Source organism: Siniperca chuatsi, linkage group LG10, assembly GCF_020085105.1.
Source record: "Siniperca chuatsi isolate FFG_IHB_CAS linkage group LG10, ASM2008510v1, whole genome shotgun sequence".
Classification (NCBI taxonomy): domain Eukaryota; kingdom Metazoa; phylum Chordata; class Actinopteri; order Centrarchiformes; family Sinipercidae; genus Siniperca; species Siniperca chuatsi.
Window position 1 is genome coordinate 10,088,026 of NC_058051.1, and position 12,976 is coordinate 10,101,001.

Below are 12,976 nucleotides of genomic sequence, written 5' to 3' on the forward strand. Positions count from 1 at the left end.
TATAATGACAATAATAGTAAGAAAGCCAATAACAACAACTGTAGTAGCAGTTGAAAGCGACAGAAGGAGAGAGGAGAGAGACGAGAAAGCACAAAACTACTGGAGAGAAGATGTCGAGTAAGTAACATGCAGTAATGGGATAAAAATGCATACAGATGAAGAGGGAGAGGAGGAGAGAGGAAAGAGGTGCATAATGGGAAGTATCCTCACAGTCTAGGCCTAAAGCAGCATAACTAAGGGATGGTTCAGGACTCACCCAATCCAGCCCTAACTATATGCTTTATCAAAGAGGAAAGTCTTAAATGTGGAGATGGTGTCTGCCTCCCGAACCCAAGCTGGGGCCTGATTCCACAGGAGAGGAGCTTGAAAACTGAAGGCTCTGGCTCCCATTCTACTTTTGGACACTCTAGGAACCACAAGTTACCCTGCATTATGGGAGTGTAGTGTTCTAGTGGGGTAGTAAGATATTATGAGCTATGATGGTGCCTAACCATTTAGAGCTTTGTAGGTGAGGGGAAGGATATCTAAGGATCTATTCTGGATTTTACAGGGAGCTAATGCAGAGAAGCTAAAATTGTAGAAATATGATCTCATTTCCTAGTTCTTGTCAGTACACGTGCTGCAGCATTCTGGATCAACTGGAGAGTCTTAAGGGACTTATTCGGGCAGAATGATAATAAGGAATTGCAATAGTCCAGCCTAGAAGTAACAAATGCATGGATGAGTTTTTTGGCATCATTTTGAGACAGGATGTGCCTGATTTTTGCACGTAGGTGAAAGCAGGCAGTCCTTGAAGTTTGCTTCATGTGGGAGTTAAAGGATAAATCCTGATCAAAGATAACTCAGAGGTTCCTTACGGTGCTGCTTGAATTAGTTTGGTGAATTAGTTCCAACACTGCTGGAGGCCAGGGCAATGCCATCTAGAGCAATTATATCTTTGGATGTGTCTCAGAGGTATTTGGGGCCAAGTACAATAACTTCAGTTTTGTCTAGGCTAGTCTAGTTTAACATCAGAAAATTGCAGGTCATCCAGGTTTTTATGTCCTTAAGGCATGCTTAAAGTTTAGCTAACTGGTTAGTTTCATCTGATGGGTCTTGGCTTCACACCCTAACAGAGAACACATTTATTGTTGATGGAGTCACTTTAAATCAAAACACAGACCAATAAAAAAAAAAAAAAAAAAAAAAAACTTTAATCCCATTTAAATTACCATTGCTAGTGGCTTGAGCCACTGCTGTTCAGATTCTGTACAGCTATGTACAGGGGGCACAACTGGCATGTTGAGCTGTTTATCATGTGCTGTTTGGCACAGCAATGCCACTGTGTTGGTATATGCTGTGCAGTGGCATGAGGACCCAAAAACAGATGACCAGGGTATCAGGGTGAAGTAGCCGGATGGCTACAGTGTTTTAGGCTAATGTGGTTTACAGGCAGACAGGTAAACAAACAGGCAAAAGGCAGAAAGGTTATCGGCTGGCAGTGGTGGAAGCAGGGAAGTGAGTCCAAGGTGGCAAAACAGTTCACTAGGGAGCAGGCAAATTACAAAAAATCCAGAATCCAACCAAGGTCCATGGGAGATAAAGAATTCAAAACAGAATTCACTATAAAAATGCCAAGGAACTGGGCACTGGAACCAGGTATAACAAAAGGTGCACCAAATGGCGACACACACAAAGGTCAGGAACACTCACTAGACAGGAACAAAACTCAAGTCAGGAATCACTCAAGTCAGGAATCACTCAAGGCAGGAATCACTCAAGGCAGGAATCACTCAAGGCAGGAATCACTCAAGGCAGGAATCACTCAAGGCAGGAATCACTCAAGGCAGGAATCACTCAAGGCAGGAATCACTCAAGGCAGGAATCACTCAAGGCAGGCCCAACACCATGTAGTAACAACAATTGCCCAACACTGAACAAGTGTTCAGCCAGAGACCCGGACTAAATACCCTAGGGGAGGTGAGACAATGAGACACAGGTGCAAACAATCAAAGAAGAGCCAACAATCAAAACTGGAGGGAAAGCAAACAAAGACAGGAAGTAAAACCACAAGACACACGAGGGAAGGCTAATACTACAAAATAAAACAGGATGAAAAACCTTAAACTACCACAACTGTGTGATTGCAAAGAGACACACAGGAACAGTGGTTGAGTGTCAACCCCACTGGTGATGAATTGTGAAGCTTAATCTAAGAAGAAAGAATAAAAACATACTAATTAGAAATATAACCTCTGCTTCATGGAAAAGAGCCAATAGGTTATTATGAGTTGAACAGTGTCTTATTGTCACTGAACCATGCTCCTAGAAGAAGCCTACCTTCCTGAATGCTTAGTTACCTTGTGTCCCTACTTTAACAAACGTAACCTTCCTTATTAACTATATTGCCTAGATGGTATATATTAACAGTGTTCACTCAATGTAAATGTGTTTCTGATCACCAAAACACACACGTTTCATCTCATCCTTATTAATTGTAACAAATGATGGGCCTTTATGAATAAACTTAGCTAATGCTTAACTTAATCCCACTGAACATGGATGAACAGTTACACAACTTCCTGCCTACACTTATACTGTGTGGTGCTTCACTCTGATCGCCGATCTGTCTTGTCAGTCTGTCTTTATTGGACACTGAACAAAATAACAAAGTCTCGTTAGCATTATATGTATTACGTCAACACATCTTACACATCCATGACACTTTACATGTAGCAAGTAACATTAGGCATAACAGTGGCTAATAACAAGAATAACGTTAACTAACACAAAACGCTAACAATAGCTAAGGCTGATATAACACGTTAAGAAAACGTGTTATAAAAGTTGTAGAGAATTAGAACCAGATAAAGCATGTAGCGTTACCTAATGTTAGACAGATAAGTTAGAGACTGTTAAGTTAGCGAACTTGTAATGTAACTTACAACTAGAGCTGACGCAAGCATTAGAATTAGCTAGGTAGTCAGTTAAAAGTTGTTTTCTTCTTACCTTCGTAGTTGTGTATATATGATGCAGCATATAATTTAAATCCTTTGTCTAATTTGCTTGTAGGTGCTTTAGTGGTATGGCAAATCCGATGACCATTTGTGATGTTAATCTTGGCAGCCCTTGTAAACAGTGGGTGTAGAACGTCGCCATTGTTGAACCGGAAACAGTCAAGCAGTAATAAGCAGAACCCAGAAATGATTGTGCAAGTAACGCATTGCCAAAAATAGCTCAAGCTTTTTATCCACCATTCAGAACAGAGGAACAAACTCCTTGATGTGTAATCAGCCAATCAACAACACCTGTGTGTAACTGTATTTGTGTAGTCTGAAAGTGCTCAGAGACAGAGAGAGCCCTGTAAAACTTCCCTTCAAAGAAGACACAATAAAGCTTACACTGTAGGTTATATTGGTGAAACGACCTCACCATCAGCACCGGAAGGCATTGATGAACATTTAAATGTAAAATTTGTGTGGATAAAGTTAAAAAATAACTGAGAAATCACAATTACAAAAGTCAGCACATGTGTGTTTTTGTCTGAGACTGTGAGAGGTAAAATAACATAACAGTGAATGAGACAGTTGAAGGATTCTCTTGGTGCTTTGAGGTATATAATTAAAAAACTGTATGCCCTATGGCTTAATTAGTTACATCATCTGAACTAGGACAAGTTTGTCTAAGAATTGATGTATAAATTATGTATGAATAGTCAAAACTGTCGGCATGAGAGAAGGCTGAACAAAATTTTTTAAGATTTTACAACTCTAGCGATGATGTCATCCACTCTAGCTCACCCAATACACACCTATTATGAACTCAAAAAAGGACTGAAAAAAGCACAAAAACTAAAACTGTGATAATTTAAAAACTGTAAAAGATATGAAAAACTTGAATACAAGTTTAATAGTTAAGTCTTGTGACCAGTTTAAAGTTTAAATGACGTCTGCAGCTGAAAGTATGCAGAACTAGTTACATTTCAAAGTTAGTATGTTTGAGTATGTTTGAAAGGATTTGAGGATTGCTCCATTACATTATAAAAAATTGTTTAAAAAAGCTTAATATTTTAAAAAGTAGGAAAGGTAGAAAAAAGTCGAATACAATTTAATGCACTTGTCCATAAAGAGCTGAACATTTTGATAGTTGAATGGGTTCTGTAGCTGAAAGTTGAAATGTTGCAAAAACATACAGAAGAATAAGAAGTAAAACTAGAATAACAGTATTTCCTGCAGAAAATGTGTGGGAATGCTGAAAGATGATTTTGCAAAACAGTGCTGAAAGTAGTAAAGATTGTTGTAGTAGTAGTAGTAGTAGTAGTAGTTGTAAAGACTGCAGTAGTCATGGTAGTAGTAGTAGTAGTTGTGTGTGTGTGTGTGTGTATGTGTGTGTGTGTGTGTGTCAGTATGTATCTTTGACGTGCTGACGTGCTGCTGTAAGCGTATTGTCTCATTTCTGTTCACCAGTGTTTGTGTGTTACTAGTAACGTATTTTTGCTGCTCTAGCTCATCACAGTTAATTTTGTTCGATTCTTTTTTATAGTGACTAATTATCTGCTATACATTTAAATGTACACTAGTTCTGCTCAAGCACTCTCCTTCTTTTAATGACTTTCTTGCTAATCCCACAGTTTACACGCTATTCAGTTTTGCGAGCTACCGTTCTTTAGCTTAGCAGCTGGCAATGGCTTCTCTCCCTCCCTCTCACTCTCCTGTTCTCTCCTGCTCTCTCCTGCTTGGTGTGTCAAACGTTTATTCCTCAACCTGCTTTAGTGATAATGGTACATGTAATAAATGTAGCTATTTTTGTAGCATTGGAGGTGAGGCTTAGTGAATTGGAAACACAGTTCTGCACCGTGGGAACTCAATCATTAGCTGCTGTAGTTAGCCAGCCCCCAGTAGCCAATGAGGACTGACCAGAGGTAGCTCCTGTTAGCCGTCCCTGAAACGGGGGAGGCTAGGTGACTGTCTGAAGGAAGCATAGCCCTAAGCAGAAACCCACCACCAACCTGTTAATGTTTCCAACAAGTTCTCCCCACTCTGCGACACACATGCTGAGAAACCAACTCTGATTACTGGCAGCTCCATTTTGAGAAATGTGAAGTTAGTGACACCATCGACCATAGTCAAATGTATTCCTGGGGCCAGAGCGGGCGACGTTTAATCCTATTTAAAAATGTCGGCTAATGATAAATGTAAGTACAGTAAGATTGTTATTCACGTCGGCGGTAACAACTCCCTATTACGCCAATCGGTAGTCACTAAAGTTGAGTCGGTGTGTACATATGCAAAGACAATGTCGGACTCCGTAGTTTTCTCTGGGCCCCTGCCAAACCTGACCAGCGATGACATATTTAGCCGCATGTCTTCATTCCGCCGCTGGCTGTCGAGGTGGTGTCCAGCAAACGATGTGGGCTTTGTAGATAATTGGTCGACTTTCTGGGGAAGACCTGGTCTGATTAGGAGAGACGGCATTTATCCCACTTTGGATGGAGCAGCTCTCTAGAAATCTGGCTGAGTTTGTTAGTGGACCAAAACCATGAGTTGCAGTCCTACACGCTTCTCTGCGCTTCCAGAGCACTTATCCACCCAAAACTCCTTACTGACGTTGTCTGCCCCACGACCACTTAAATTAATAAAAGTCACTCTGCCCAGTCATATTAATACTCACATTCCTCGAGGCAGGTGGAGTTGCAGCCATGTTAGACTCAAGCCTATTAATCAACCCTAAACCAAACCCTAAACTAAATTATAACTCATTCGAAAGCCTTGTTCCTAGTCTTTCACACCCAACTTAGAAAAACGACAGCCAATTATATTTGTTATCGTTTACCACGCTCCTGGTCCGTATTCTGAATTTTTATCTGAATTCTCAGAGTTTAGTCCTTAAAACAGATAAAGTAATTATTGTAGGTGATTTCAATATTCATGTGGCCGTTAAAAATGGTAGCCTTAGTACTGCGTTTATCTCATTATTAGATTTGATTGGCTTTTGTCAGAGTTTACATAAACCCACTCACTGTTTTAACCACACCCTCAAACTTGTTCTGGTATATGGCATTGAAATTGAACATTTAATAGTCTTTCTACAATTCAATTCAATTCAGTTATATTTATATAGTGCCAATTCATAACAGAAGTTATCTCATTGCGCTTTTCCTATAGAGCAGGTCTAGACCGTACTCTTTATAATATTCAGAATCCTTCATTAAAACTTCATTAAAAACTTCTACTCTAGATGTCTGTCTGATATTGGTGTAGCTAAATTTATGGAAGCGATCCAATCTGCATTTAAATTGGTGCTATGTCTCAATATAACAGAGGACTCCTATGCTAATTTCAGCCCCTCCCAAACTGACCATCTTGTTGATAGCGCTGCAGGCTCACTGCAAACGACACTCGATTCTCTCACCTCTCTAAAAAAGAAGATAATAAAACAAAGAAGGTTAGCTCCATGTTATGAGCCCCAAACCCGCAAATTAAAGCAAACATCTCGAAAGCTTGAAAGGAAATGGCGTTCCAACAACCTGGTCTTTAAATATATAGGAAAGCCCTCCGTAAAGCCAGAGCAGCCTACTACTCATCATTAATAGAGGAAAATAAAAAAGGTTTCTTTTCATCACTGTAGCCAGGCTGACAGAGAATCACAGCTTTACAGCCTATAGCCCTCAGTACTAACGACTTCATGAGCTTCTTTAATAAAATTTTAACTATTAGGGAAAAAAATCATCATGTCCTACCCTCAGCCAGTACCGATTTATCTTCAAACACAGGGACCTTAGCAACAACTGTAAAACCTGATATATATATTTTGACTGCTTTGCTCCTATAGACCTTCTTCAACTAACTTTCGACGATTAATTAATCCAAGCCATCAACCTGTCTCTTACACTCCATTCCAACTAGGCTGCAATTTAATGCACTTGTCCTTAGACTAGGCTAGAAGTTTTACCTTTAGTTAGTACTTATTTTACTGGATACCTCTGAGTTATCTTTGATCAGGATTTATCCTTTAACTCCCACATGAAGCAAACTTCAAGGACTGACTTCTTTCACCTACGTAACAGTGCAAAAATCAGGCACATCCAGTCTCAAAATGATGCCGAAAAACTAGTTCATGAATTTGTTACTTCTAGGCTGGACTATTGCAATTCCTTATTATCAGTCTGCCTGAACTTTAAGACTCTCCAGTGGATCCAGAATGCTGCGGCACGTGTTCTGACAAGAACTAGGAAAAGAGATCATATTTCTCCCATATTAGCTTCTTTGCACTAGCTCCCTGTAAAATCCAGAATAGAATTTAAAATCCTTCTCACCTACAAAGCTCTTAATGGTCAGGCACAATCATATCTTAAATAGCTCATAATACCGTACTACCCCACTAGAACACTGCGCTCCCAGATTGCAGGATTACTTGTGGTTCCTAGAGTGTCCAAAAGTAGAATGGGAGCCAGAGCCTTCAGTTTTCAAGCTCCTCTCTTGTGGAATCAGGTCCCAGTTTGGGTTCGGGAGGCAGACACCATCTCCATATATAAAAGTAGGCTTAAGACATGGGTGAGTCCTGAACCGTCCCTTAGTTACACTGCTATAGGCCTTGACTGCTGGGAGACTTCCCATGATCTTTCATCTCTCCTCCTCTCCATCTGTATGCATTTTTATCCCATTACTGCATGTTACTTACTCAACATCTTCTCTCTCCTGTAGTTTTGTGCTTTTCTCGTCTCTTTCCTCTCGCCTTCTGTCGCTTTCAGCAGGTATTTCTGCCTCCGGAGCTGCAGAGTCTGGATCTGTGGTTGTGGGCCACCTGCTGCCCCTGTGTTCCTGCTCGACAACTGCTACTACAGTTGTTGTTATTGGCTCTGTTACTAATACTGACTATTTTTCCTATAGCTGTCATTCCAATTATTATTAATTTAATATTAACACTACAATTACAATTCTACTAAAAAAATTCTAGGTGGTATTTGCATTGTGCCAGACTCAGAGATAATAAAACAGTTGCATTGACGCTGAAAACCAGTGTAGGTCTACTTTTTTTCCACATGCAAAATTATTCAGGAATCAATAGCGGAATTGATAAAGAATCAGACCAATAAGCAGAAGTGATAATGGCATTGGTATCAATAAAATCTATCCATTCCCATCCTGTCACTGTCGTATGTACAATCTTCGAACCCACAAATGCAGAACACACAAATAGTCTTTTATAACCTAATTCACACTTTATTTATATGTGGCAGGAATAGTGGGAAGGGGTGTAGTAGTTCAGAGTGAAGCCTTCGGCATCACCCTTGGTACCCCCGGGAGAGTAGCAGTGGTTCCAACTAGGAGACTGGCGCTGCGGTCACCCCCGCTGACTGGGTTTAGCCTCCCCGTGGTTCTGGACAGGCAGGCTTGGTCCGTGAGGCAGGATGAGGAGGTACCACGTGGATCTAGCTGGTCGTGGTGCAGCGCTGATGGTGGTGTGTGGAGACTGACCATCAACGGAACCAAGATCATGGAGCAGGTAAGATGAAGAGGGTCTGGCTCCATGGGGGAGTGGTGGGCAAGGTTGAACTGTTGAAGACAGGCTAGGTGAAGGTGGCTGGAGAGGCAGACAGACAGGCTGACAGGAATCCAGGCAACGACAGGAGCTGTGATCACCAGCACAGGATAATCCTTCAGGCAGAGCAGAAAAAAACGGATCAAACACGGCAAAAAAAAAAACAAAAAAAAAAAAACACACTAGCAAAAGGTACTTAGCTGAGTAAGTTTGAGGAGCCTTGACATCATCAATCTGCCAGTCATCAGCCTACACCTCGACCTGCCAGGCATCAGCCTACTAACCAGCGACTCGCCTGCCCCACTGCCCAGCTGCTCGCCTGTACCGCCGCCCTGCTGCTCGCCTGCTCCGCTGCGGCCTCCAGTTCCAGCATCGCGGTGATCATCACTCCCTGCCGGATCGCAGCAGCTCTCCGTTCCCGGACTCTCTGCCGGACTGCAGTAGCTCTCCGTTCCCGGACTCTCTGCCGGACCGCAGCTGGATCGCAGTCGCAGCTGGATCGCAGTCGCCTCCATTCCCGGCTGGATCGCAGCAGCCCTCTGGACTCCCTGCTGGATCGCAGTCGCCTCCTTTCCAAGCTGGATCATAGCGGCACCAAAATCTTGTCGCCGCTGGATTGCAGTTGCCTCCTTTCCCGGCTGGATCACAGCACGCCGTGGAGCTGTCTGCTGGGTCGCAGCACGCCAGGGAACCATCAGCTAAGTCGCAGAACACCGCTGAACCATAGGCTGGATCGCAGCAGCAGCAGTACCCTCCTTCTCTGCTGGAGTGGCAGGCTCCCGGACACCACTGTTCTAGCCCGCTCAGCTACCAATCTTCCCGTCACCGGCTTCCTGTCCTGCTGTCCCGTTGCTGGCTTCCTGTCCGGCTGTTCTGCCGCCAGCTCCCGGTCCAGCTGTCCCGCCGCCAGTCTCCCTCTCCAGCAATCTCCCTCTCCAGCGATCTTCACGCCAGCAAGTCTTCACTCCAACGGACATCCCCATCTCCATACCTGCTCACCTGTCTGTTCTGGCAATAATCCTAATAAACCTACGTCTTTCTCCCTATCGCTGTCTCCTGCCTCTCTGTTCGTAACACATCCCTAGTTGCAACCACTTTTTAACATATAAAAAATAGGGACAGTACACAGCAAAACATGCACCCTAAAATGAATAGTTTAAAAATATTTGTTGCATTAGTGAAATATTGCTGTTATAGTTGGAACTTGAACCAGACAACACTGCACGTGTATTGGTGAATTTACTCATGTGTGCACAGGCATCTGTTTTAGAGATGACGGCGAAGCAAATAAAGGTGTTTGACTGGGGGGTGAAAAGTTTGACTAACTTGTCAATATCACAAACGAATGCTGGTATTTTGTATACAAGGAATTGAGGGTGGTCACATTAACTTAAGATTCAAATTATGTAAAGTATCAAATAAAACAAACTACAATGAATTTTGTTTGGTTTTCATAATAAAGCTTTTAAACATCATTTTATGTCACATTTTCATTATTAAGCTGACGTATAATTGCATAGTATCTTAATTACTCAAAATATAAGGTGACTACAAATGATGTGTGTTGAGCCCTGATGTTATTCACTTGTTTATCAAATCTTAGATGTAAGCAGGGTTGGAAATGAACTTTTCTGTCCGCCTGCCACTGGCTAAGTTGTATTAGGCGATACCATGGATATAGTAGGTTGCAGTTAGTGTAGCATTAACCAATAACTTATAGGCGAATGAACACAAGTAGTTTGTGTTTTGAATTATTTTATTTACTTACAGGCTGGCTTCGTAATGTTTCTTTGCAAATGCATCACAAATAAAGAAACCGTCAGAAGAGTGAATGATGAATGAAATGATGTTCTGCTGCCTTTTCATCTTTACTAGTTAACATTAGCTATAGACTGCCGCTCAAGTGTTAGGGTAAGGTGGAATGTTTTGTTGCATGTTACTCAGGTGTGAGTCAACACACCTTAAATGTGAACCCTTGCGATGAAACACCACATTGTTTTTCTATGTCACCTTGTTAAATTATCCGAGTGAAACATTCAGACTCGCAATTCAATCTGCATTGTGGAATGTCACAAATCGCTCTGTTACACTACTTTTATTTACCCGCCACCGTGGCTGGTAGGTTGAGCAAATTCGCACCCACCAACAGCCAAATGTGGGTGATTTTGTGTAGTGGCAGGTGTTAATTTCCAACCTGGATGTGTGTCTAAGATGATTCTTAGACTCATCTTAGCCTTGTCCTGCTTTTATTATTTTATTGTATCTGGTTAAAAAATATCTCATCCACACACAGTGCATGTGGGGGAGATACAAAGAATGTACTTACTTAATACCAGATCATAGAGTGAGGAAGAGTAACAATCTGACACCAATGGTTTAACATATGAAGATTATTTTAAGAGGTCTGGATATGCCACATAAAACTATGGTATCTTGGTATGCCCCAATGAAATATTTCTCAGAATTTATAAGTGGTATGCACTATAATCAAGTAGTCCAACAATTTTAAGCAGATGTTGGTATGTTTCCGTCATCTGCTATGCAACAGAACACAGAAATAAGTTATGTCACAGAATGTATTTCATATTTACGGTAAGCACACCATCTGCACCTAATGACCATTATTAATAACTGCTTGCTCGACTACTCAGTCTGGACTGCACTAAGTAAGTGGCCACTTTATTATGACTAGCACTGTAACACTGGGAAGGGCCTGATTTGGTTCATCATTGAGTGGTCAAAAAGATGCTGAAGACATTCTGGGGCATGTAGACATGTCAGCATTATGTGATCGCTGCAGATTTGTCAGCCAAACGATGTGTCTCCGATTCCGCTGTCTGTACTTAGTCTGTGTTCTCCTCAGTTTCGTAGCAGACACTGTGGTCAGGTAGGTTGCTACAGTGCGCAGTCTGTTTAGGGCTAGATAGTATCCCATAGATTTCATGCTGATATCCTGATTTTACCTGAACTGGCTGTTTATTTTATTGCTATTGTGTATTTTATTTCTTTATATTTCATCATTCACTGTGGTATTTTATTTCTCTTGTTTTGAAGCACTTTGTACTTTGTTTTGATAAGTGCTCTATAAATAAAGTTTTATTATTATTATTATTATTTTTTATTATTATATCAATATAACCAAGATTTGTGTGCCAATCTATGTGTTGTTTAATGTAGTGGCACATTTAGGCTTATGGTGACTACAACAATGATGGTCTTTCTTCAGTATCTCCAATGATGTCAGTGTCATAGAGTTTAAAGAGATATCATCTCATGTCTCAAAAATATTCCATGCTACCTCTGTAAGACCTAACTGTTTTCATAGGCATCCAGTAGCCTAATTGCCCTTGAACATATTTTATGAACACATTGCATAGTCATACTGGCATTAGTGGACATACTAGAGTGTGGTAGAAACTGTGATATGTTGCTTGTTAATTGGTTGTAGCATAGACTACAGTCTATTTGATCATCATTAATTTGATTGTGAATGCTGAATGGTATTTGGGGAGAATATCCAAAAGAGGGTTCTATGCTGTCACATAATCCACTGAATCTGAGTAGACTGTACTGTATTTTTTAAGTTCTTTATTATAGAAAATTGAATACATAAGACATATAAGTGATATTAATCAATCACATTAAATTACAAAACAAAACAAAAACAAAATCAGAATACCATGGGACAGTATATATATGATGGAGAGGTGAGGGCTCTACTCCGAGCCAATAAGATGCTTTTCGGTCAGGAGACAAGGAGGCATGCAACACTGCTAGAGCGAGACTGAAAGCTGGCATTTAGGAGGCAAAGCGGAGACATCAGGAGAGACTGGAGAGAGACCTCTACACCACCAAAGATATGTGGCAGGCGATCAAAACCATCACAGGCTACAAATGCAGAAGTGCCCCCATCATGTGTGAGGCCACGTTACCAGATGAGATAAACACATTTAATGCTCATCGTAGAAAAGGTTTCAGTGGTAGTCATCTGGACACTGTTTTCAGAATCAAGACGTTTTGGCTCCCATCCGGAAGTCATTCTCAATTGTGAAAATGGTCTGAGAAATTTAAGCTACTGTGTTGCTTAAGCCCTGCCCTCAGGGAGGAGTCTTCCTGAGTGTCTGAGTGTAGACACTCAGGAAGACTCCTCCCTGAGGGCAGGGCTTAAGCAACATGTCAGGGGCTGCACCATGACTGCAGCACCTGACATGGAGACAACTCTGTTGTGAAGTTTGCGGATGACACCACCATCATTGGCCGGATTTCAAGAGTGGTGCACAGAGGACAACCTACTGCCCAACGTCAGCAAAACCAAGAAGCTCATGGTTGATTTTAGGAAAAAGGAGGCAAAGACACACACCCCTGTCTACATCAGTGGAGCTGAGGTGGAGCAGGTGAATAGTTTTAGGTTGCGGGAAATCAGCATCACAGCTCAGAATAAAAAGTTCTTATTAAC

The 12,976-nt window shown here is 41.5% G+C and overlaps 1 protein-coding gene across 1 annotated transcript; it reads right to left on the reverse strand.

The window, feature by feature from the left end:
- Window positions 1-8,175: 8,175 nt before the first annotated feature.
- Window positions 8,176-9,669, reverse strand: LOC122882995. The gene is made up of 2 exons (XM_044211010.1): window positions 8,805-9,669; window positions 8,176-8,636 (listed from the first exon to the last, which is right to left on the reverse strand). The coding sequence occupies exons 1-2, from the start codon at window positions 9,213-9,215 to the stop codon at window positions 8,244-8,246; spliced, it is 804 nt and encodes a 267-aa protein (XP_044066945.1). The 5' UTR covers window positions 9,216-9,669; the 3' UTR covers window positions 8,176-8,243.
- Window positions 9,670-12,976: the final 3,307 nt, after the last annotated feature.

Excerpts from the sequence above, each read along its gene's own strand:
- LOC122882995 (XM_044211010.1), bottom strand. The coding sequence starts at position 9,215 with ATGGTTCCCTGGCGTGCTGCGACCCAGCAGACAGCTCCACGGCGTGCT. Across the intron at positions 8,637-8,804 it reads GTGGGGCAGGCGAGTCGCTG|GATTATCCTGTGCTGGTGAT; the intron begins GTTAGTAGGCTG and ends CTCTGCCTGAAG.